General features: G+C 43.4%; 1 protein-coding gene across 1 annotated transcript; it reads right to left on the reverse strand.

Annotated features, from left to right (window-relative positions):
• Nucleotides 1-10538: 10538 nt before the first annotated feature.
• LOC311112129 (uncharacterized protein) lies at nucleotides 10539-16334 on the reverse strand (the record flags this gene model as incomplete). The annotated part of the gene is made up of 6 exons (XM_084155106.1): nucleotides 16328-16334; nucleotides 16091-16194; nucleotides 15752-15948; nucleotides 14009-14275; nucleotides 13748-13836; nucleotides 10539-10550 (listed from the first exon to the last, which is right to left on the reverse strand). Exons 2-6 carry the CDS (start codon nucleotides 16165-16167, stop codon nucleotides 10539-10541), a joined length of 642 nt encoding a protein of 213 aa, XP_084011232.1. The 5' UTR covers nucleotides 16168-16194; nucleotides 16328-16334.
• Nucleotides 16335-27465: the final 11131 nt, after the last annotated feature.

Consider the following 27465-nt stretch of genomic DNA (forward strand, 5'->3'; position numbering starts at 1 on the left):
CTTTTTTGTTGTTGTTTATTTTAACCACACCTCCTGGAGTGCTGCTGGTGACAGAGAATGGCAGTGAAGGTGAGAGCTGACGTGGTACTCACCTCTCCCTAAGGGATTTTTTGCCCTGAGACACCAGCCAGTCGCTCATGTGCTCCATGGTGACATGGGGCGAGACCTGGCCTCGACTCTGGAGCAGCAGATAGTGGACCATGAGCTTCTTCTGCAAGATGAGGTAAGGTGTGAGACCGTGCCACTAAAGACCATATAATGTGCTTTCAGAAGAGCCTCTCGCAACATTTCACAACTGCTCATGTCTCACAATTTGCAAGTGATATTAAAAAGTCTTATGACCATCTTCTCTAAACTGTCTTGAAAGAAAACTCTTGTTTTGGGATTAAATCTATCTATTTTTTTATTTGGTTACTGTTTTTGTGGGATGAATCTTACCTGTTTATTGTAATATACTTCCTCCCAGCAGGCCTGCAGAGTCTGAAAATAAAGGCTGCTTCTACAGAATTCCTTTGAAGATAATTAAAATAATTATGCTTTATTAGGTACATTATGCACAGGCATTTATAGTATGCTAAAAGGAATATCTCCTAAGATTACCTTAGTGGGACCATAAGTGAACTCAGGAATGCTCCCAACCCTATCCATGGTCAGAGGGGGACGAAATGCAGCGCTATAGATATACGGGATGCTCTAGAGATAACAGGAATTACTTAAAGTCGCGAATGATCAATGCCTGTGGAGTCGTCCAATATGCTGCGCTGAGAATTGAGTTGTAGGCGATATTTGGTTATGTTTGGCGCAATATACATGTTTACATTCTATTGCCATGGAGAAACTGAGTTTCTAGAACCTGTTTTCTTCTATGTCTTTATTTCGTGAAAGATTAAGCTCTTTATTTTGTCATAATGTGTATATGAGGACGTTGGAGCCCGTTCCGATTCATGACGCGGTTATCCAGGTGCATGTTGCATAGACCTACTAATCCATCCTTGGCTTACAAGTTAAATTAAATGAGTATATATGCCTATACAAATCTATTGACCACATCCATTTAAATCAATGATTTTCAATTGAAAATGTGGTTGTTGTGTTATCCTGTTGTGCGTGTCAGGGGTCCTCTTCAGACCCGGCCAGACCTCAGTCTTAAGGGGGGCATATGAAATGCATGGGAGGGCAGGGCACAATTATTATTAGCCTACAGTACATATATTTATAATAATCGTATACTCTATTTGCGCAACACCTAATCATCACATTAAACATAACCAAAAGCAATATGACCAGGTAGCCTATAGCCTACACCACATTACATAGAAGCAATATTATGAATATCCATAAAACACTTGACTATACAACATATTAGATGTAACACCAGAAGCATCTCTCAAACATTGCATTTTAAAGCAGTCAACAGAGGGATATGCATTGCCATGAGACACACACACACAGAGACTTTGAACCTACCGGTACTTTGAGTGGAGGCAGCGCTGTCTCTCCAGTCCCTCCTGTCAGTACAGCGGGAGGCGGTGTTTCTCCGAGCAGAACCTCCTCATCAAAGTATCCTTCCACTAGGACTTAAACTTGTGAGTGAGGTCCTTTTCAAAAGCAAGCTGAATCAGCTGGGCCTTGCGTCAGTGCAGCATACTGCGCCGATGCTCTGAGAAGACGCTTTTGAGCGTGGAAAATGAGTTTTCACACATTGCTGTGGAAGCTCCTAAGGTTAGGGCAAGTGTGTAGGCTGTGAAAACAGTCGACATAGCCTGGAGTGCACAGTTGAATGTGCTGAGGATGTTGGCTATTGTCCATTTTCCATCTTCGGGGGTAACCGGGGTGTCAGTCATTTTCTTCACCAGGCACTAACGAGCCACAGTATATTCAGATTCAACCACATCAGTTCCAGCTAATACCAGGAGAGGAATTAACTTTGATGGGTCCAGGAAATTATCCTCGGCCTCTGGGTTCAAAGCAGCCAGTGCGCCAATGAGCTCGCTACTGCGCTCTCCAAAACACGCATTCATCTCTCCTTGCACAGCATCGACAACACTGTAAAACAATCTCATGAACTCAGTCTTTTCATCTATGTCACTTTGTGGCTGACCAACTGTTTCTTCAACTGCAAATCCGCGGAGGTTCTCATTAATTGTGCGTCTTCTCTTGCTTGGACCAGGGTCGGTCACCGGCACAGCCTCGGTGGCCGATGCTGGAGGAGCGCAGAGATCCCACAGTGCAGAAAACTCGTTTTCTGCGCGCATTGTCTTCACGCAGTCAGAAGCGCTGTTGATACAGATTTGAATTTCCTGCACGCATAACAAAATGCGGAGTACGGAACTTTTCCACCGAGTACTCAAGCCAGTCCCTGTTCAAATACCAGCTAGAGGAAAATGATCGTTTTTTTTTAACCAAACATTTTGACTGAATATTTCCTCAACACAACCTGTTTGGGTTTGTCCATGCCGAGGTCACTCATACCCACTGATTCAACAGGCAGTTGTGGCCCAAATGCTGCCCCGGACTCCACGGAGCTACTAGCATCAGGCTCAGACTGTCGTCCAGGGTCTCCTTCTCCAACTACAACATCAGGAGGCGTCGGTGTCGTATCCAATTTGGCAGAGGAGACTGTTGGTGGGCTTTTCAACCACTTACGGATATATATGACGAACTGAAGCGAGTAAGCCCGCGAAAACTCATCCAGCTTTCAAAAATGCGCGGTAACTGTTGAGCGGCTACACTGACGTAGGCTACGTCACGTACGTAGCCTAACTTTATTTTTATTAAGGCCGTGATAGGCTGTTGCAGTGTAGTTTCCCATCAATCAAACAAAATCACACCATTGTTTCTTTATATTTTTAATGTTTTAATGATAAAGAATGCAACATTAATGCAACACAAAATTAGCAACTATTATAATATATATATATATATATATATATATATTTTTACATTTACATTTACGTCATTTAGCAGACGCTCTTATCCAGAGCGACTTACACAATTGGTGCATTCACCTTACAGCCAGTGGATAACCACTTTACAACAATTTTTTTTGTGGGGTGAGGTAAGGGGGGGTAGAAGGATTGCTTTATCCTATCCCAGGTATTCCTTAAAGAGGTGGGGTTTCAAGTGTCTCCGGAAGGTGGTGAGTGACTCCGCCGTCTTGGCATCGTGAGGGAGCTTGTTCCACCATTGGGGTGCCAGAGCAGCGAACAGTTTTGACTGGGCTGAGCGGGAACTGTGCTTCCGCAGAGGTAGGGGGGCCAGCAGGCCAGAGGTGGATGAACGCAATGCCCTCGTTTGGGTGTAGGGACTGATCAGAGCCTGAAGGTACGGAGGTGCCTTCACAGCTCCGTAGGCAAGCACCATGGTCTTGTAGCAGATGCGAGCTTCAACTGGAAGCCAGTGGAGTGTGCGGAGGAGTGGGGTGATGTGAGAGAACTTGGGAAGGTTGAACACCAGACGGGCTGCGGCATTCTGGATGAGTTGTAGGGGATTAATGGCACAGGCAGGGAGCCCAGCCAACAGCGAGTTGCAGTAATCCAGACGGGAGATGACAAGTGCCTGGATTAGGACCTGTGCCGCTTCCTGTGTAAGGCAGGGTCGTACTCTCCGAATGTAGTAGAGCATGAACCTACAGGATCTGGTCACCGCCTTGATGTTAGCGGAGAACGACAGGGTGTTGTCCAGGGTCACGCCAAGGCTTTTTGCACTCTGGGAGGAGGACACAACGGAGTTGTCAACCGTGATGGCGAGATCATGGAACAGGCAGTCCTTCCCCGGGAGGTTCAGCTTGAGGTGGTGATCCGTCATCCACACTGATATGTCTGCCAGACATGCAGAGATGCGATTTGCAACCTGGTTATCAGAAGGGGGAAAGGAGAAGATTAGTTTTGTTTCGTCTGCGTAGCAATGATAGGAGAGGCCATGTGAGGATATGACAGAGCCAAGTGACTTGGTGTATAGCGAGAATAGAAGAGGGCCTAGAACTGAGCCCTGGGGAACACCAGTGGTGAGAGCACGTGGTGCGGAGACAGATTCTCGCCACACCACTTGGTAAGAGTGACCTGTCAGGTAGGACGCAATCCAAGAGTGAGCCGCGCCGGAGATGCCCAACTCGGAGAGGGTGGAGAGGAGGATCTGATCGTTCACAGTATCAAAGGCAGCAGACAGGTCTAGAAGGACAAGAGCAGAGGAGAGAGAGTTAGCTTTGGCAGTGCGGAGAGCCTCCGTGACACAGAGAAGAGCAGTCTCAGTTGAATGACCAGTCTTGAAACCTGACTGGTTTGGATCAAGAAGGTCATTCTGAGAGAGATAGCAAGAGAGTTGGCTAAAGACGGCACGCTCAAGAGTTTTGGAGAGAAAAGAAAGAAGGGATACTGGACTGTAGTTGTTGACATCGGAGGGATCGAGTGTAGGTTTTTTGAGAAGGGGTGCAACTCTCGCTCTCTTGAAGACAGAAGGGACATAGCCAGCGGTCAAGATGAGTTGATGAGCGAGGTGAGGTAAGGGAGAAGGTCTCCGGAAATGGTCTGGAGAAGAGAGGAGGGGATAGGGTCAAGCGGGCAGGTTGTAGGGCGGCCGGGCCGTCACAAGTCGCAAGATTTCATCTGGAGAGAGAGGGGAGAATGAAGTCAAAGCATAGGGTAGGGCAGTGTGAGCAGGACCAGCAGTGTCATTTGACTTAACAAACGAGGATCGGATTTCGTCAACCTTCTTTTCAAAATGGATTCAGCAGGGAGGTGAAGGTGGTAAAGAGCTTCCTAGGGTTAGAGGCAGATGCTTGGAATTTAGAGTGGTAGAAAGTGGCTTTAGCAGCAGAAACAGAGGAAGAAAATGTAGAGAGGAGGGAGTGAAAAGATGCCAAACCCGCAGGGAGTCTAGTTTTCCTCCATTTCCGCTCGGCTGCCCGGAGCCCTGTTCTGTGAGCTCGCAATAAGTCGTCATGCCACGGAGCAGGAGGGGAGGACCGAGCCGGCCGGGAGGATAGGGGACATAGAGAGTCAAAGGATGCAGAAAGGGAGGAGAGGAGGGTTGAGGAGGCAGAATCAGGAGATTGGAGGGAGAAGGATTGAGCAGAGGGAAGAGATGATAGGATGGAGGAGGAGAGAGTAGCGGGAGAGAGAGAGCGAAGGTTGCGACGGCGCATTACCATCTGAGTAGGGGCAGAGTGAGTAGTGTTGGAGGAGAGCGAGAGAGAAAAGGATACAAAGTAGTGGTCAGAGACATGGAGGGGAGTTGCAGTGAGATTAGTAGAAGAACAGCATCTAGTAAAGATGAGGTCAAGCGTATTGTCTGCCTTGTGAGTAGGGGGGGACGGTGAGAGGGTGAGGTCAAAAGAGGAGAGGAGTGGAAAGAAGGAGGCAGAGAGAAATGCGTCAAAGGTTGACGTAGGGAGGTTAAAGTCACCCAGAACTGTGAGGGGTGAGCCATCCTCAGGAAAGGAACTTATCAAGGCGTCAAGCTCATTGATGAACTCTCCAAGGGAACCTGGAGGGCGATAAATGATAAGGATGTTAAGCTTGAATGGGCTAGTGACTGTGACAGCATGGAATTCAAATGAGGAGATAGACAGATGGGTCAGGGGAAAAAGAGAGAATGTCCAATTGGGAGAGATGAGGATTCCTGTGCCACCACCCCGCTGACCAGATGCTCTCGGGGTATGCAAGAACACATGGTCAGACGAGGAGAGAGCAGTAGGAGTAGCAGTGTTTTCAGTGGTAATCCATGTTTCCGTCAGCGCAAAGAAGTCGAGGGACTGGAGGGTAGCATAGGCTGAGATGAACTCTGCCTTGTTGGCCGCAGAACGGCAGTTCCAGATGCTGCCGGAGACCTGGAACTCCACGTGGGTCATGCGCGCAGGGACCACCAGGTTAGAGTGGCAGCAGCCACGCGGTGTGAGGCGTTTGTAAAGCCTGTGCGGAGAGGAGAGAACAGGGATAGACAGACGCATAGTTGACAGGCTACAGAAAATGGCTACAATAATGCAAAGGAGATCGGAATGAAATGAACTAAACATCTGGGAAAGCGAGAGAGCGGGGCCTCCTTCACTTACGTTTCACTGAAATATAACTCTCCCAACTTCCACCTCAGAAAGTTCCACATCACTTTTTAAGAGATCTGTGCCTCAAGTGGGGGGTGCCAAGCATTTTTGGGGGCGGGCCCGGCCCCCTATGGCCCGCCCATAGCGACGGGTGTGGTCCTCTTAAGCACATTATTTCAATATTTCCTAGCTCTGAATTGACGCAGGTTACAGTTTTGCAAAACTACTCGGTTAAAAATAAGAGCATGAATGACAATAAAGGTATGACTTGAATTATATGCATAATGATGTAGTAAACAACATCGCTCAGCGTGGGAACTTTTGGTGGGGGGGAAGTAGCCTTTATAAGTCTCCATGGCGGGTAAAGACCATCACTTCGTTGTCTTGTTGGGAATAGTAATAATTCGTGACAGTATGCATTGTATTAGTCTAAGAGTTGTTTTTCATTTTATTTCTCACATTAAACAGACATTTGAGAAGGATTTGAGAAGCAAATTGCTTGCAGTTGTACCTATGACGCACAGACACACTAAAGCTGTACAGTGTAGTTAGAAAAGTCAGTTTACATTATTTGCAGATGTGTTCCCTTTTATTTACAAATCGAAAAATGTAACATTTGAAATGAATGTGGCAGAACAGTTAAGCCAAGAGTTCCTGTGGGAGTCTTCTCCTTCAGTCTTTTTGCCTCCTATGCCTCGTTTCCCATTAGATGGGATTTTCCCAATGCCAACTTCACCTGAGACAGCCGCTATCCAGTGTCATGTGTTGCTGAATTACAGATCTCGCTATCCCAATGTCGCTGCTGTCCATTGTGCTGAAATATCCAATCTCGGCTATTTGCATACATAGGACCATCCACACTTGACACCACACACACAAGTTAATGCTTTTTCTCTCACACTCTTTTGAACATTGCACAACCTGCAACAAGACACTGAAACAACACTTCATTTTAAGTTTGTTTCTTTCTGAATAAAGATGAAATCAATGTGTGGAAGGAGATTGGACAATGTATAGGCATTCCCTATAGCTGTTTTTGACTGGAGCATGATCAGATTGCTTTGTTTGAGCCAGAATGGAAATTTGGTCTGAGAAACGACGCCCATTATAGCATGACTATTTCAGACAGAATTAACTTTATGTTATATGTAAAAATATAAATAAGGCAATGTTTATATGACCCCTTTCAAACAGTCACTTATTTATCACTTTCTTGCAGGTATATAGTGCATTCAGAAAGTATTCATACCCCTTAACTTATTCCACAGCCTGAATTCAAAATGGATTCAATTATAATATTTTCTCTCACGCAGCTACACACAATACCCCATAATGACAAATTGAAAACACGCTTTTGAAATTTCTGCAAATGTATTGGAAATTACATACAGAAATATCTCATTTACATAAGTATTCCCACCCCTGAGTCGATTAAAGCTGTGTCTTACTTGGTAAATCTCCAAGAGCTTTGCACAACTGGATTGTAAAATATATGCATCATACATTATATAGACAGCCATTTTTTTTTTGCCATAGGTTTTCAAGCCGAATTAAGTCAAAACTGTAACTAAGCCACTCAGAAACATTCAATGTCGTCTTGGTAAGCAACTCCAGTGAATATTTGGCCTTGTGTTTTAGGTTATTGTCCTGCTGAAGAGGGAATTTGTCTCCCAGTGTCTGTTGGAAAGCAGACTGAACCAGGTTTTCCTCTAGGAATCTGCCTGTACTTAGCTCTATGCCATTTATTTTTATCCTAAAAAAGTATCTAGTCCTTGCCATTGACATGGATACCCATAACATGATGCAGCCACAACCATGCTTGGAAATATGAAGAGTGGTACTCAGTGATGTGTTGTGTTGGATTTGCCCCAAACATTACGCTTTGTATTCAGGGCATAAAGTTCATTTCTTTGCCACATTATTTGCAGTTTTACTTTAGTGCCTTATTGCAAACACAATGCATGTACAGGTTTCCTTCTTTTACATTTACATTTTAGTCATTTAGCAGACGCTCTTATCCAGAGCGACTTACAGTTAGTGATTGCATACTCTGTCAATTAGGTTAGTATTTTGGAGTAACTACAATGTTGATGATTCATCCTCAGTTTTCTCCTATCAAAGCATTAAACTTTCTAACTGTTTTAAAGTCACCATTGGCCTCATGGTGAAATCCCTGAGCGTTTTCCTTCCTCTCTGGCAGCTGAGTTAGGATGGACACCTGTATTTTTGTGGTGACTGGGTGTATTGATACACCATCCAAAGCGTAATTAATACCTTCACCATGCTCAAAGGAATATTCAATGTCTGCTTTATTTGTACCCATCTACCAAAAGGTGCCCTTCTTTGCGAGGCATTGGAAAACCTCCCTGATCTTCATGGTTGAATCTATGTTTGAAATTCACTGCTCGACTGAGGGACCTAATAGATAATTGCATGTGTGGGGTACAGAGATTATGTAGTTGTTCAAAAATCACTATTATTGCACACATAGTGAGTCCATCTAACTGATTATGTGACGTGTTAAGCACATTTTTACTCCTGAGCTTATATAGGCTTGCCATAACAAAGGGGTTGAAAACTAATTGATTAGATTACTAGATACTAGACTCTGTCAATATGTTTTTGGAAGTGGCTCTGCATTTCTTGCATACATATCATATTTATTTAAGGATTATGACGACTTTCTAAAAGGACAAAGCTGTTTCTGTGTGCTCCCTTGTCTCCACTGTCACCACATCCCTCGATGCGTGCAAACAGAGCATCTATATCAGGGATGGGCAACTCCAGTCCTCGGGACCTGATTGGTGTTACACTTTTTCCCCAGCCCCAGCTAACACGTTTCACTCTAATAATCAAGTACTCATGGGTTTCAGTTTAGAATGCAATAAGTTTAATCATCTGTGTTTGCTAGGGATGGGGAAAAAGTGTGACACCACTCCGACCCCCAAGGACTGGAATTGTCCATCCCTGATCTATATGGTAGGACCAGTACCAGACCTGAATGAATGTGTCTGTTTTGAATATTCACGGAGACAGAATGATGTGGTTGATAGCAGAGACGTCATGCCCAAAGGGGGCACAGGGTCACTTGCCCCCTCAGATTTGTGATGTTTAAATGTGTCTTGTTATTTTTTCTCTGTCATACTACTAACCATGAGGTTGGCTTTAGCTAGCCCAGACAGGATCCCAATCTCCCAACCTAATAACTACACTGAACAAAAATATAAACGCAACATGTAAAGTGTTTGTCCCATGTTTCATGAGCTGAAATAAAAATCCCAGAAATGTTCCATTCGCACACAAAAAGCTTATTTCTCTCAAATTGTGTACACAAATTTGTTTACATCCCTGTAAGCGAGCATTTCTCCTTTGCCAAGATAATCCATCCACCTGACAAATATGGCATATCAAGAAGCTGATTAAACAGCATGATAATTACACAGGTGCACCTTGTGCTGAGGACAATAAAATGGCACTCTAAAATGTGCAGTTTTGTCACACAACACAATGCACAGATGTTTCAAGTTTTGAGGCAGCGTGCAATTGGCTTATGGACTGCAGGAATGTCCACCAGAGCTGTTGCCAGATACGTTTATGTTTATTTCTCAACCATAAGCCAAGGCGGCTTTAGAGAATTTGGCAGTACTTCTAACTGGCCTCACGACTTCAGACCACTTGTAAAGCAGCGTATGGGCGAGCTGTTGGCTGATGTCAATGTTGTGAATGCTCCATGGTGGCAGTGGGGTTATGGTATGGGCAGGCATAAGCTACGGACAATGAACACAATTGCATTTTATCGATGACAATTTGAATGCACAGAGATACCGTGGGATAGTGTACATGCACAAAGTGAGTTTGTAACATGTATATCATTCTTGCTTGTTGTTCTTTATAGTTACTACCATTGCTTATTGTAAGTTGCCTCTCTGTGTTTACTGTGTTGTGTAATACTCCGCAGGTAGCATTATGCCATTAATACAGCCCTTCCTTTGTTAATAGCGTTGTTGCTCTACTTGTGCTATCAGTTTTTGTGTATATTCATTACCCCTGTTATCTGTCCATTACAGGACCACTATCATTCCACTACCTTTCCATGTCCATTTCATCCGTGTGTGTCAATAAAGTATCCTTGAATGTAACTCTGAGGTTACCTTATTCCCCTCTTACCGGGGGAGGTGAAAGCGCAACCTGGTCTCAGAACATTTCGTATTATTCTGTATGTACAAAGCTGTGATCAAGTCAAAGGGTGGCTACTTTGAAGAATCTCAAATCTCAAATATATTTTGATATGTGTTACACGTTTTTGGTTACTTCATGATGCCATATGTGTTATTTAATAGTTTTGATTTCTTCACTATTATTCTACAATGTAGAAAATACACAAGACACAGAGGAGGAGAAACTATCCAACACCCTGGGAGAGAGAACGAGTGACCTCAATCGAACTCACAGCCAGAAAGATGGGTTAGATACAGGAGAGGAAGAGTTACCCTGGATGCCATCACACCTGCTCCTGTGAGCAAGGAATGAGAGTGGAGGCTGAGCAAGAGGTCATAGTGATAGTGATTCACACCCAGAGAGAGACAGAAAACCCATACAACCTCTTGGCTGAGATTAACCACACAGAGGTGGAGGCAGAGGGCCTTCAGGGCTAGCCAGTCAGCCTTCCTGCTCTGATCCTCAAGTCAATTGTAGTTGACCTCATTCCGTCAGTAGAGGATGCCTGGTTGTTTTTTAAAAGTGCGTTCCTCTCCATCTTAAATAAGCATGCCCCATTCAAAACATTCGGAACTAAGAACAGATATAGCCCCTGGTTCACCCCAGACTTGACTGCCCTTGACCAGCACAAAAACATCCTGTGGCGTACTGCATTAGCATCGAACAGCCCCCGCGATATGCAACTTTTCAGGGAAGTCAGGAACAAATATACACAATCAGTTAGGAAAGCAAAAGGCTAGCTTTTTCAAACAGAAATTTGCATCATGTAGCACTAACTCCAAAAAGTTTTGGGACACTGTAAAGTCCATGGAGAATAAGAGCACCTCCTCCCAGCTACCCACTGCACTGAGGCTAGGAAACACTGTCACCACCGATAGATCTACTATAATCGAGAATTTCAATAAGCATTTTGCTACTGCTGGCCATGCTTTCCAACTGGCTACCCCTACCCCAGCCACCAGCTCTGCACCCTCCGCTGCAACTTGCCCATGCCCCCCCCCACCCCCCCGGCTTCTCCTTTACTGAAATTCAGATAGCTGATGTTCTGAAAGAGCTGCAAAATCTGGACCCCTACAAATCAGCTGGGCTAGACAATCTAGACCCTTTCTTTCTAAAATTAGACGCAGAAATTGTAGCAACCCCTGTTACTAGCCTGTTCAAACTCTCTTTCGTATCTTCTGAGATCCCCAGAGATTGGAAAGCTGCCGCAGTCATCCCCCTCTTCAAAGGGGGTGACACTCTACATCCAAACTGTTACAAACCTACATCCATCCTGCCCTGTCTTTCGAAAGTATTTGAAAGCCAAGTTAACAAACAGATCACCGACCATTTCGAATCCCACCGTACCTTCTCCGCTATGCAATCTGGTTTCCGAGCTGGTCATGGGTGCACCTCAGCCAAGCTCAAGGTCCTAAATGATATTATAACCGCGATCGATAAAAGACAGTACTGTGCAGCATTCTTCATCCACCTGGCCAAGGCTTTCGACTCTGTCAATCACCGCATTCTTATTGGCAGACAAATAGCCTTGGTTTCTCAAATGACTGCCTCGCCAGGTTCAACTATTACTTCTCAGATAGAGTTCAATGAGTCAAATCGGAGGGCCTGTTGTCTGGACCTCTGGCAGTCTCTATGGGGGTGCCACAGGGTTCAATTCTCGGCCGACTCTGTCCTCTGTGTATATCAATGATGTCGCTCTTGCTACTGGTGACTCTCAGATCCACCACTACGCAGACGACACCATTTTGTATACATATGGCCCTTCATTGGAAACTGTGTTAACAAACCTCCAAATGATCTTCAATGCCATACAACACTCCTTCCGTATCCTCCAACTGCTCTTAAACGCTATTAAAACTTAATGCATGCTCTTCAATCGAACGCTGCTTGCACCCGCCCGCCCAACTAGAATCACTACTCTCGGCAGGTCTGACTTAGAATATGTGGACAACTACAAATACCTAGGTATCTAGTTAGACCGTAAATTCTCCTTCTAGACTCACATTACGCATCTCCAATCCAAAGTTAAATCTAGAAGTGGCTTCTTATTTCACAACAAAGCCTCCTTCACTCATGCTGCAAAACATGCCCTCGTAAACTGACTATCCTACCGATCCTTGACTTCGGCGATATTATTTACAAAATAGCCTCCAACACTCTACTCAGCTAATTGGATGTAGTCTATCACAGTGCCATCCATTTGGTCAACAAAGCCCAATATACTACCTACCATTGTGACCTGTACGCTTTCGTTGGTTGGCCCTCACTACATATTTGTCGCCAATCCCACTGGCTCCAGGTCATCTATCCCCGCCTTATCTGAAGTCATTGGTCACCATAGCAACACCCACCCGTGGTATGAGCTCCTGCAGGTATATCACACCTCCTTTGGCCACCATTCCTTCCAGTTCTCTCCTGCTAATGACTGGAAAGAACTGCAAAAATCTCTGAAGCTGGAGACTCTTATCTCCCTCACTAACTTTAAGCATCAGTTGTCAGAGCAGCTTACCGATCACTGCACCTGTACACAGCCCATCTGTAATTAGCCCACCCAACTACCTCATCCCCATATTGTTATTTATTTTGCTAATTTGCACCCCAGTATCTCTACTTGAACATCATCTTCTGCACATCTATCACTCCAGTGTTAATACTAAATGTATTGCCTTACCTCCATAACTTATTACATTTGCAAACACTGTATATAGATTTTCTATTGTGTTATTGACTGTATGTTTTGTTTATCTCATGTGTAACTCTGTGTTGTTGTTGTTTTTAATCGCACTGCTTTGCTTTATCTTGGCCAGGTCGCAGTTGTAAATGAGAACTTGTTCTCAACTGGCCTACCTGGTTATATAAAGTTGAAATAAAAAAATTAAACAAAATGTTTAATTCATATTCATTAAAGATATTTAGTCAAGACTTGAAAAGTGCCATTTATTTCAAATGATAATTATTCAGTGTCTGCAACCCTCAAGAACCAGGGTGAGTCTGGCTCCCCATTTTACTGGGCAAACACAACTTGCATATGGTCATAGACTAGGCCAAAACGTTAATCTTTTAACCTTGCTTAAATAAAACAATGCATTTTTAATAGTGAGAAAGAGTTGCGCTTTTCCTTTTAGATTATGATTAAGGTTTTTGGTTGCACCTCGACTCAAAGTTGGTTGAGCGCCCTCCACTTTTTTGTCAAATAACACATAATAAAAAAAAAATGTAATAAGTAAATTATTAAAAGCATTAAAATTGGGATTGGGATGTTTCCCACTTATTTACACAACGTACTCCACAAAGTTTAGAGAAATGTTCTGAAATTAATTAAGAATTAAACAGAAGAAAATCAGAATTGAAGGCAACTATAATGCAAAAAAAATAATTTTAATGGTTCAATCCTGTTTCTGGTCTAATGAATAATTAATATTGTTCCTCCTCTTCCTTGTGGCAAGCGCAGCAGCACACTGCCCTCCAAAGCCTGCAAAAAAAACGCCAGACTGCCCCTTTCCTCGCCCTGCATGGAACATCTAGGGTCACGTCCTTGGTGACGTGTGGGGTGACGTCCAGGGTGACCACAGCAACATCCTCTGGAAAGGGACAAAAGCGGGACAGAATGTAAATAAATGCAATCCGAAGGTTCTAAACACTGGCCAGTTGAATTGGATCTTTTATTTCAGCTCATGAAACATGGGACCAACACTTTACATGTTATCGTGACAAATGGCACCTGTCAGAGTGCTTTCTATAGGTCTTGCTCACCTGCTTGGATGTCAGATGGCAGAGTGGCGGAGACGGCCACCATGAGAGGCTTTTCTTCAGGTGTGACGTCCACAACCTCCAAGAGTGAAGAAGCCGGATATGCATCTGTGTTAGGGGTGAGGTCCAAAACCTCCAGCTGAGAACAAGCTGGGTCTGCATCTGTGTTAGGGGTGATGTCCACAACCTTCAGGTGGGTAGAAGCCGGGTCTGCCTCTGTGTAAGGGGTGATGTCCACAACTTCCAAGTGGGAAGAGACGGGTTCTGCCTCTGTGTTAGGAGTGACGAACACAATCTCAAAGTGGGAAGAGACGGGTTCTGCCACTTTGTTAGGGGTGATTTCCACAACCTCCAGGTGAGAAGAAGCCGGGTCTACCTCTGTATTAGGGGTGATGTCCACAACCTTACGGTGGGAAGAAGATGGGTTTGCCTCTTTGTTAGGGGTGAGGTCCAACACCTCCAGGTGAGAAGATGCCGGGTCTGCCTCTGTGTTAGGGGTGATGTCCACAACCACTAGGTGGGAAGATGCCAGGTCTGCCTCTGTGTTAGGGGTGATGTCCACAACCTCCAGGTGAGAAGAAGCCGAGTCTGTCTCTGTATTAGGGGTGATGTCCACAACCTCCAGGTGAGAAGAAGCCGAGTCTGCCTCTGTGTTAGGGGTGATGTCCACAACCTCTAGGTGGAAAGAAGCCGTGTCTGCCTCTTTGTTAGGGGTGATGTCCACAACCTCCAGGTGGGAAGAAGCCAGGTGAGCCTCTTTGTTAGGGGTGATGTCCACAACCTCTAGGTGAGAAGAAGTTGGGTCTGCCTCTGTGTTAGGGGTGATGTCCTCAACATCCAGGTGGTAAGATACCGGGTCTGCCTCTGTGTTAGGGGGGATGTCCACAACCTCCAGGTGAGAATAAGCTGAGTCTGCCTCTGTGTTAGGGGTGATGTCCACAACCTCCAGGTGAGAAGAAGACGGATCTGCCTCTGTGTTAGGGGTGATGTCCACAACCACTAGGTGGGAAGATGACGGGACTGACTCTGTGTTAAGGGTGATGTCCAAAACCATCAGGTGGGAATAATCCGGGTGTGCCTCTGTGTTAGGGGTGATGTCCATTACCACTATGTGGGAAGAATCCGGGTCTGCCTCTCTGCTACGGGTGATGTCAACAACCTCTAGGTGGGGTGAAGCTGTGTAAAACTCTGTGTTAGGGGTGATTCCCTCAACCTCCAGGTGGGCAGAAGCCGGGTCTTTCTCTGTGTTAGGGGTGATGTCCATAACCTCCGGGTGGGAAGAAGCTGGGTCTCCCTCTGTGTTATGGGGGATTTCCACAACCTCCAGGTGGGAAGAAGCCTGGTCTGCATCTGTGTTAGGGGTGACAATTAAAATCCTGATTGGCTTTACTACTACAAGGCACCAGGATGCCATGACAAAAGGCATCTGTCAGAGTGCTCTCTATGAGTGCTACTCACCTGCTTGGATGTCAGCTGGTAGTGTGGCGGAGACGGCCACCACTAGGACAGGGGGAACTGGCAGGGTGTCTGCAGTAGGCTGGAAGTAGCTCTTCACCTCGTCCGCCACAAAGGCACAGACAGAGCTCATAAAAAAAGGGGTATTGATGTCATCCAGGGAGAAGGACTGGCTGATTCTCCCGAGGATCGACCTCACAGAGTCAAAAGCAGCAGCCCGGGAGAAAGGGGTGTGAGGAGAAGAGGCCTTCAACATGCTGGAGAGCTTCTCCCCTACGGCCACCACCATACTCACAGCCATCCCGCTTAGGAGGATGGGGTGATCTGAATGGCCTTCCTCTGGCTGAAGCCACAGGGCCAGGAGGATCCTGGGCACCAGCTCCACCACCACCTGGGATGGGCTGAGCAGGTTGCTACAGGGCTCATTGGACAGCTTTTCCAGAATGCTCCTCACAGCTCTCTCCACGATGCTGTGGACCTTAGGGTCGCTGAAATCAACAAAAAGCAGCAGAGAAAGCTAAACAATGTGCAATGTTCACACAGAAAACACTGCCCTAGTTTCTTTCTGCATAGCTCCAGATGTGTAGATGAATGGAGCAAGCCGTATACAGGGCAGTACATGGAACTCACATGTCAGCGCCAGCTGGTGAGGTGGGGTGCATAGAGCGGCGGAGCTTGCAGACAGCCTTGTGCTCCATGTCAATCATTTTTAGGCAGGTGTTTACTTCCCAGGTCTGCCGTAGGAAACAGGAAGTCCCATTAGTGTAATTTCACAACAGATATATTCGGCTGTACTAACTAGTTGTTGAAAGGCTATAAAAGAGCTCACTGACTGATAGTCTAAGTCTCTAACTCTCATTCTCTTACCAGCCGAGCGAGTTCGTTCCCCTCCTCCAGGGTTTCCTTCCACACCCTTCAAATAAAACACAAAGCATTTCAACTTTCCTGGCTTCCTTTTTTTTGTTGTTTATTTTAACCACACCTCCTGGAGTGCTGCTGGTGACAGAGAATGGCAGTGAAGGTAAGACCTGACGTGGTACTCACCTCTCCCTAAGGGATTTTTTGCCCTGAGACACCAGCCAGTCGCTCATGTGCTCCATGGTGACATGGGGCGAGACCTGGCCTCGACTCTGGAGCAGCAGATAGTGGACCATGAGCTTCTTCTGCAAGATGAGGTAAGGTGTGAGACCGTGCCACTAAAGACCATATAATGTGCTTTCAGAAGGGCCTCTCGCAACATTTCACAACTGCTCATGTCTCACAATTTGCAAGTGATATTAAAAAGTCTTATGACCATCTTCTCTAAACTGTCTTGAAAGAAAACTCTTGTTTTGGGATTAAATCTATCTATTTTTTTATTTGGTTACTGTTTTTGTGGGATGAATCTTACCTGTTTATTGTAATATACTTCCTCCCAGCAGGCCTGCAGAGTCTGAAAATAAAGGCTGCTTCTACAGAATTCCTTTGAAGATAATTAAAATAATTATGCTTTATTAGGTACATTATGCACAGGCATTTATAGTATGCTAAAAGGAATATCTCCTAAGATTACCTTAGTGGGACCATAAGTGAACTCAGGAATGCTCCCAACCCTATCCATGGTCAGAGGGGGACGAAATGCAGCGTTATAGATATACGGGATGCTCTAGAGATAACAGGAATTACTTAAAGTCGCGAATGATCAATGCCTGTGGAGTCGTCCAATATGCTGCGCTGAGAATTGAGTTGTAGGCGATATTTGGTTATGTTTGGCGCAATATACATGTTTACATTCTATTGCCATGGAGAAACTGAGTTTCTAGAACCTGTTTTCTTCTATGTCTTTATTTCGTGAAAGATTAAGCTCTTTATTTTGTCATAATGTGTATATGAGGACGTTGGAGCCCGTTCCGATTCATGACGCGGTTATCCAGGTGCATGTTGCATAGACCTACTAATCCATCCTTGGCTTACAAGTTAAATTAAATTAGTATATATGCCTATACAAATCTATTGACCACATCCATTTAAATCAATGATTTTCAATTGAAAATGTGGTTGTTGTGTTTTCCTGTTGTGCGTGTCAGGGGTCCTCTTCAGACCCGGCCAGACCTCAGTCTTAAGGGGGGCATATGAAATGCATGGGAGGGCAGGGCACAATTATTATTAGCCTACAGTACATATATTTATAATAATCGTATACTCTATTTGCGCAACACCTAATCATCACATTAAACATAACCAAAAGCAATATGACCAGGTAGCCTATAGCCTACACCACATTACATAGAAGCAATATTATGAATATCCATAAAACACTTGACTATACAACATATTAGATGTAACACCAGAAGCATCTCTCAAACATTGCATTTTAAAGCAGTCAACAGAGGGATATGCATTGCCATGAGACACACACACACAGAGACTTTGAACCTACCGGTACTTTGAGTGGAGGCAGCGCTGTCGTCTCTCCAGTCCCTCCTGTCAGTACAGCGGGAGGCGGTGTTTCTCCGAGCAGAACCTCCTCATCAAAGTATCCTTCCACTAGGACTTAAACTTGTGAGTGAGGCCCTTTTCAAAAGCAAGCTGAATCAGCTGGGCCTTGCGTCAGTGCAGCATACTGCGCCGATGCTCTGAGAAGACGCTTTTGAGCGTGGAAAATGAGTTTTCACACATTGCTGTGGAAGCTCCTAAGGTTAGGGCAAGTGTGTAGGCTGTGAAAACAGTCGACATAGCCTGGAGTGCACAGTTGAATGTGCTGAGGATGTTGGCTATTGTCCATTTTCCATCTTCGGGGGTAACCGGGGTGTCAGTCATTTTCTTCACCAGGCACTAACGAGCCACAGTATATTCAGATTCAACCACATCAGTTCCAGCTAATACCAGGAGAGGGGTTAACTTTGATGGGTCCAGGAAATTATCCTCGGCCTCTGGGTTCAAAGCAGCCAGTGCGCCAATGAGCTCGCTACTGCGCTCTCCAAAACGCGCATTCATCTCTCCCTGCACAGCATCGACAACACTGTAAAACAATCTCATGAACAGGGACGGCTTGTTCAATAGGGCGATATGGGCGACGCACTGCCAAACGGGAAAAGGAAGGGATTTTTTTTCTAATCAATTATATCACGGCAACAGCAGTTATCAGTGTTCACGTCTGATCTGCCAGCCACTAAATGTCAAATCAGGCTAAAGTCGTGCTTCAAATGGCCCCGCCCGTTTTTTGGGCGATTTCAGTCAGGTTGAAAATCGCCCAGAAGTCTCTCATAGCCTGTCATGTAAAATCTATTTTTTTCAAATTTCAAAGCTTTCAATACATTCTCTATGGGTGTCTGTGGGCATGCACTTACGCGCTTTCGTCATACGTGACGTAACGTTGAACGTAACTAAGACAATGGCGGCTAACAGCGTCTATGTTGCGACCTGCAGTGTGGCGTTATTTTATGTTTTTAATTTGTAGACTTAGTTTACAAACATTCTGCAAACATTCTGCTTTGGACTGATCTTCGGTTTTGGACTGATCTTGTTGATCGTGTACATACCCGCTACGAACGGACTAAATAATGAAAACGCTGCTGGCAGCGGAATCCCAATACAGCTGGGAGACTTGGCTGGATGACAGAGTCCCGGACAGAGAGGTGGAGCCGGCCGGCTTCACCCTGGTCAGAGCGGACCGCGATCCTGGTAAGAGAGCGACTCTGTACCCCGACATTGAACTGCTTTCTGTGTCATTGAACCTTACTATTGTTGATAAAACAAGTTTACTGGAGAACGGAGACCAAGTAGAGACTTTTGGACAAGGTGGATAATTGTATAATATAAGGCAGTTTATTCAGAGGTAAAGATATCTGGAATCGCGTGCACGGACCCGTTCGTCAAACTCGTAGGGAGTTTATCAGAAGAGCCCCTAAACATTGTGTGCTGACATTTTATACAATAAAATGAAGTAGGTTGAATCTAGTAGTTCTGATCTTCTGATTGGTCCTGATGAGTTGGGCGAGGTCACCTCCAGGCTAGTGTCACTGTTGCATTGGCTCTGAGTCGGGTTCTCTGTCTTCAGATGTTCAGCCTAAGAGAAGAGGATTTGTGTGTGTGTGTGTGTGTTTGTTATCAGTGTGTGTGTGTGTGTGTGTGTGTGTGTGTGTGTGTGTGTGTGTGTGTGTGTGTGTGTTTGTTATCAGTGATGATGTGTGTGTGTGTGTGTGTGTGTGTGTGTTTATCAGTGATGATGTGTGTGTGTGTGTGTGTGTGTGTGTGTGTGGGTGTGTGTGTGTGTGTCCTCAGGGCAAGAACTCGTGAGTTGGAAGAACTGAGAGATCTATTACAGTAAACATTATATATTTACTACGACAGTACATTCAACCAAAAGCTAATATAACAAAGGCATCAGAGATTATTTATAATCTGTCACAGAAACTGGAATCCATCTCCCCAGATCAGTCAATAAATGCTTCTGGTATTGACTTATATGCTGCCCCTGTCTTCATGTTGTTGCTGGACATATCTTTTTTAAAATGTGTGTAGGTCACCTAAATCATCAGAAAAATTGCCCCTCCAGATAATTTTTTCAGGAGCCGCCACTGCTCATGAACTCAGTCTTTTCATCTATGTCACTTTGTGGCTGACCAACTGTTTCTTCAACTGCAAATCCGCGGAGGTTCTCATTAATTGTGCGTCTTCTCTTGCTTGGACCAGGGTCGGTCACCGGCACAGCCTCGGTGGCCGATGCTGGAGGAGCGCAGAGATCCCACAGTGCAGAAAACTCGTTTTCTGCGCGCATTGTCTTCACGCAGTCAGAAGCGCTGTTCACAAGTGTCACCGCAGTGAACAAGTCCATATCTTCGGCCTGTAGTAGTCTGTTAGGCGGTGTCGTATATGATGAATGGTGGCAATTATCGCTGTCAACAAAGAGTTCGCTATGCTGCATCGTGTTAGAGGCTTTTATTAAAATCACGAATTTACAGCATAGATACAGACTCGCGATGTCCGGAGAACGGCTCCCAGATTGATATGGCCGTTCTGCCGTCTAATCGTTTACCCCCTATTTATAAACAATGCAAAGGGAGGGGCTACTCCCTTCTTCTGGCCAATCACCAGTCTCCCCTCAGGCGTCACCCTCCAAGCGGCACATTTCAAATAACATCATAAAACATCCCCCCTTTGGCCTGAACAACCAACATTCCATTTCGTCATGAAAAACATTTAACAAAGGCATAATCTTCAGATACGATATTCCCCCCTTTCGAGACGAAATAAACGTCTCGAAAACAAACAGAATAAGATTATGACTATTAACCATTTATCTCATTGAATATTCTTAACCTTAAACCCAAAAACATTCTCCTCTAGAGTGTAAATACCTTTCTATGAAATACCTGTTTATGAAGTGTGAATACATTACTATGACCTATGAAGAAATCTCTATGGAGTGTAAATACATTACTATGACATATGAACAACTGTTTATGAAGTATGAACACATTACTATGAATTATGAATAAATCTCTATGGAGTGTGAGAGCGAAAAACTGTCCAGCAGCCATCCATCCATATCAATCAAGACAGTAAAATTCTCTCACGGTCCCTCTGCCCCAGGCAACCACCGTCGGTACTCCAGATAACCTCATTAACCATGTAAATGCATTTGAAACTATGATGCCATTAAATACACATGTAAACAAAATCCTATCCATAAATATCCATTGTACGGCTGGTCCACCCATCGAATCGTACAATGAATCTCTCCCTTCCTAGACCTTCTGTCCCTAACCCCATCGAAATAAACAAAAGCATCTAAGATCCTCATCTGCATTCAATAACATCAAACATCATTCTACTAAAATCAATACCTAAGAATATGACACAATTATGTATTACACATCAAATATGTCTATATTTCATTGCAGACACTGGAATGTAGTCCACTACACTTCCTCTCCCTGTAGTGTCCTCTTCCAATGGACTTGTTGATGATGGAATCAGCCACACCATCCTTGTTTCATCTCCTCCAGTCATATTGTCCCTTCATATTGTCTTTGTTTGAGTATTCCAATCTCCACATGTTCTCCCAAATGCCTCTGGAAGAAAAAGAAAAAGACCAAACAGTATCTTTCCCAAAAAAACACTTTCAAATTAAACATCACTATCCACTAAGACTATAAAACTGATATATAAATGATGCATGAATCACATAAACCCATTCCCCCCTTGATTCATAAATCATACTAAAATCATACAAAAAAAAATGTTTTCCTTGAAACAATAAAAATAAAATGATCAAATAATCAAAAAGGATATTTATCCATTCAGTAGTCCATCTAGACCCCCTCGTCCGTCTTCGTCCAGATCCGGAACAGTCAACACCGGCATCTGAGTGTTGTCTCCAGGCACCACTTCTCCAACCTATCTCAATCTCATAACTTTCTCAAAAGTCAGTACAAACATCACACAGTGTTATCAAAGCTTAAACTAGAATCTGACCCATCACTGCCCCTACTGGCCTAATTGATCTTGCAACCAAATCCTTTCAAATGCATCCCTTATAATGCATCTATAACCCCAGTGATATTATCTGAACTATCTGGACTCAAAGTATAACTAATATTTATCAATATTATCTTCCCAAATGTTACACCATACCATGAATGAAGTCCCCCCTTCTCCCTTAGACTTACCCTTCAATGATAGGCTTGAAGACTATGACATGTCGCCATGTGTCTGCTAAATGACTAAAATGTAAATGTAATGTCACCCTTTTAACCCTAGATTTAGCTGTGTCCAATGCTATCCCTCTTATAATGGTAAAACCTCATATGGAAGCTTAAACGTTGACCTGTAACAACATCCTATCCCCCATAGGGTAAGAATATACTCTATCATCACAAACCCACCAAATATCTCTAAAATTCCCATAGTCACATTGTCAGTCAAAAGCTAATCTTTTAACCATCAAAGTCCTGCTCTTCTTACTACCTGATATATAAAAAGTAACCTATTATTTGTCATTACTACCCTTAAGGTCATACTTATCCAAAGTTATCATCTAACATCCCAATCTGATCTTCCCATAACCCCTTACCTCATATGTTTTATTAGAACAACAACAACTTTTATCCTCATTGGTTCACCTGAATACTTCAGGTTTCCACTGTTACCTGACTTTACATCTAACAATTCCCATAGGGTAATCCATTTACCCAAGAACACTTAAACCCTACTGTTCTGACAACGACATTATTTTATCTGTCAATGACTGTTGCCAATTCCACAGTCATGACAAAGCTCAAGACTGACCCACACCCGACAGAGGCTGCGCAACCGTCTAACAGGTCTGGGATGGAATTCTCAACAGACATGGACCCTCAAGATTCCTCACTGACCTTACAGAATGAGTTAATCTATCTCTAATTTCCACAACAGAAGAACGAGCGGCACTGATCAGATGCCCCCCCCCCCTCTGTCATCAAAATCAAAAGACCCCATCCTGCAGCTTCCATGATGAATCTATATTCTCCATTTCAGATTAATCTATATTGTTTCTATTAATATCTGCTCTCCTTTTTTAACCCTATTCGTAGTAACCTAAACCCCTGAGTCTCTCTTGCTGCCTCCTTTAATTTCAGAAAAGTTGTTGTTATCCTTCCTACATTTGCTATTACCATCGTATCATTAATCCCTTCCAAAGTTACCCTTAAAGTAGTTGATTTAGTTGATGAATTAAAACCCTTAATTCCTTCTAATGGAAAAGCTACCCATATCCTATGTGTATTATTCACTGTTGGAGTGACTACTGTAATAAACTTATCCTTAACTCCCTCTGTGACTGTGGAAACTTCTACAGACTTCAAATCTTCCATTATAAGCGTTACTTTATGAATTACATAGCCCTTTAACCCATAATTCCTAACCGGAACAAATTCTAATGCTTCCCCTAAATAAGTACACATATATTCTCCCTGACCTTTCTCTGTAACATTACGCAACATCAGTGAACAGTCACTCCTAACCCTCTTCTAAACTATACCTCCTTTTACTCCTGGTCCTGATAACAATACTTATTCTCCATAATTATCTCTCCACATGAGAGAAACATCCCCATCCTAAACCCTAATAAGTGTTTTCCCCTAAAATTGGTGCTGTATTGGTTCCCTTATAATCAAATGCAATATATTTATGCCTTTAATACCTATCAATGTTGAAAGAGTTAAACTGCTTCTCCCTGTTGTTCTAATAGACTGAAGTGTTAATGTCCTTATTTACTCCTAGTTTTCCCCCAAGACTTTGAACTCCTTCCTTGTACTTCCATCCATCCCCACTAGTGTCACTTTTTCCCCCTTTCAGTTCTACCTCTAAACTTTAAACCTCCTGATTATAACAAAATACACCTATAATGACCTTGATCTCCCTATTCTAAAGTGTCATTCACCATTGTTCTCTCTCTTACTACTAGCTTTGAAACTTAGCTTACTGTCTCAGAGTTCCTTCACCCCTAGTTCTCCTAACTTATTTTAATCTAATCTTTTCTCTCATAACATTTAAAACCTTTTCCCCTGAGTTATTGACAAAATCTCTTACCACCAAATTTTTAGAATATGTGATTGGGAAAGTTCCCCACCTGCTTCTGACTCATTACACACAGACTTGGCAAAACCGACTAAACACCTTTTAGCCTAGCCTGAAATCTCTTAGTGTAAGAATGTAACCCAGAATAAACAGTCACCCCTTTTAACTTTTCAGACAGATTGTCTGACAGTCGTCTAGTGGACATCTTATTGTACAATTCAATTCTCTTCCCAACACTACAATAACAGTATCTTCTAATATTAGTACCTTAAGAGTAAGTACTACCTCAAATCCCTATCCTAATTAGTTATCAATTAGTGAGATGTTTAACCTCTTTAGGCTGAACACAGATAAGTTTTCCCCTATTCACTATCACTTCTAATTGTCAGTTGTTTCAACTGTTAGCTATTTCCTCTTCTTCTCTAATCGATGCTCTCAGCAATGCACCCCTTCCGGATATTCTCGGCACTCTAGAATATTTAGTGTTCACCTGAAGCACAGGTGATCTTCACTTGCTCCTTAATCTTCCTCTGTTTCTTCTCCTGTTCTTGGGATTCTCTCAGCAGTGTTCTTGGTCCTGTTCCTTCTCGTCATTGACATATCAGTATTCTTCAAAAGGTTATCTTTTAAGTTCTGTCCTCGAAATATCGTCTTCCATCATCTTCTTACTTTTCTTCAGCATCTTTGCCTCAATGTATTCTTCTTCTCCTCCAATTCTTGGGATTCTTTCCTCAGCAGTTTCTCCTCTTCTGTATCTTCAGCGGTGTTACTTCTTCTAAACTATTCGCTTTATCCAGGCATGATAAGCATCGGTCTATACCTCCATTTCTTCTTTGCTAGTCATTGTAGGATAAAATCCTCTTGAACATAAAGCACCTTTAATCTCCAAATCTTCATCGCTTTCTTCATCTTTGCTCTTGTATCCTTCTTCTCTCCTCTCTTGCCACTTCCTTCTGATCACAGAGTCATATCCACCCATGCATGACCTCTCATCATCATCATCCTCTTCTCCTTAAGTTCCCAGACATCCCGATTTTCCTTCCTTCTTCTGGATTCATCTTCATCGTTGTTTCTGCTCATATTCGTCTTCATCTCTGATGCCATAATCACCCTGCTGGATGATGTCTTTCTGCTGAATCCATATGTGAAAAAGGTGTACTAACTTCTGCCATTAGTCTCTCCTAACACTACTCTAACCCTACTTTGATTAAAAAATGACTATTATAATCAATTTTCCCCTATATCAAGCCCTTTATATTCCTTTATTGTGAACTATCCTATTTTAGACTATATAAGTTATATAGACTTCCCCCCTGTAATTCTTAATATACCCTAAACAAATCCATTAACCATCCTGAATAATTAACCCCAATTCCTATTCCTATGTCACCAATATCAATTAGTGTTAGCTATCTTACCACAACCCATCAACTGCAAGTAAATGAAGTTAGTAAACTTCATACTACAATACCCATAAACAAAGCCTTTAACCCCTTGCTCTAACCCCTAATTATCATAAATTTACAGAAGAATCCTCAATCCATCCTGGATTCCCAACACATCTGTAATTAAACCCCAGTGATGCACATAGCCTCCAAAATGCAATTTTTAATGAAATAGTATTTGCCAAGCCCATGTAAGATTGTCATAACATCACATATCTTGTTAGAGAAAGATCTTGTAACCATAATCAGTACCAAAACCTTTTTGACTTGATCCTCTGCCACGTGACGTGCACGTCAGCACGTCCTCTCTCTCTCTCCTTTGCTCTCGTCTGTCGTCTAGTCCTATTGCTCCTCTCATATGACAGAAGAACATACACAGAAAAAGACTTTAGTAGTTAATGCAATCACTGAGTATTTCCAACCATTCAATATTCATTCGTTCTACCTTATTCACTCTAAGACTTTAACTCAGGACTAATTATAGATCGCCCAAAAACATTTTGCTTTTAATCCGTCATTTAATTATTTAATTAAATGTATTATAATCCGCTACCATATATCTAATTTATAAATTCAATAGGTCCCAAGACAAGTTTCATCTTAAACTCTCCCTGTGCCTATTTGTTCCGTCGTCTGTGTTCCTCTGTCTCCCCCTGCAGTTTAACCAATGTGCTGTTTTGCAGAATCCCACGCATGCGCAAATATCATTTTAAAATTAAACGCATCCCCATACATTTACTAAATAGATCGCTCCAAACCATTTCATTTAATTTTAATCGTCTTATTTTAATTAATTATACTCCGTCAACATATATTTTATCTATAAATGTACTACATCTCGCCAAATAGTTTAACGTTCACATAACAGTTACTTTAACGATTTTAAAAGAGTCGTGTTCACCTCTCTCTTCCGGTAGCCCTTAAACCCCTGAAAAGGAAACCCCAAACAAACATATGACCTTACGCCACCATTTTGTTTCGTCGACCGCATGTCGTAGATTTAGTGCCGTAAACCAAAACGTGTCCTAATCTCGTGTCATAAACTCCCCCTTTCTGTAGTGTAGTGTCGCAAAATTAAACGCATGCGCACAACCATTCAAAAACCCCTTTTCACCGTGGAAGAAAGATTCTCTCTTCTCTCTCCCCAAACAGAAAGCTGTAACTTCCCATTTCCCCCTTATAGTCAAACAACATTTAACAGCGCTCACAAAACATACAACCTGACTTACAGACAGTGACAAATTTAAGAGACTTTAATCCATCGCAATGGAATCTCTAAGGATATCCGTTAGCATGTAGCACGCAACACAATTAGCCTGTAGCATTAGCCTTTAGCTTAGCCTAAGGTACACCGTGGCACAAAACCCAATTAGCACTAGCATCCACCTCAGCCACCATGATGTAGCATGATTCACACTTTAGCCTTACAAAAATTAGCCTTTAGCCTAAAGCATTAGCATTTAGCCACGATGTACCACGTGACCCGAACCATACAATCAAGCCTTAGCAACGAGGCACCACGTGGCCTGAAACAATCCAGCATTAACACCAACCTCCAGCTAATTGCAGCCTACTAGCTATACAAATGAACACCCTGCACCGCGGCCCAATCATTGTCCATGATTATCAATAATATCTCCTTCTAACTTTATGCTGCCTTGAAAGATGAATCTCATATCCAGCGGTTATCCCCAAACCAATTTCCCGTCGGCCAGAGGAGGAGTATAACATAAATACACCAATTCACTTCATAATTCCCGCTTAAGAAATCAACCTGACCCAATACTAACTAAGTCCGGATTTGTAGCCCATCCCTAAAGAATCGCCTCCTCGAGGTCTTTTCCAGATTCACGGTGCTCTAATTATGCAGATATCTTCCCAACATTATTCTCTACCAATCCATTTGTACAATCCATTGTTGTAAACAGCGTTTACACATCAACCAAATTTAGAATATTTTCGTTCAGACTCCCAGTTAACAGCCATAACGCCACCCGAAACACGGTCGTAAGGGTACAT

Source organism: Coregonus lavaretus (assembly GCF_964263955.1).
Source record: "Coregonus lavaretus genome assembly, chromosome: 38".
NCBI lineage: Eukaryota > Metazoa > Chordata > Actinopteri > Salmoniformes > Salmonidae > Coregonus > Coregonus lavaretus.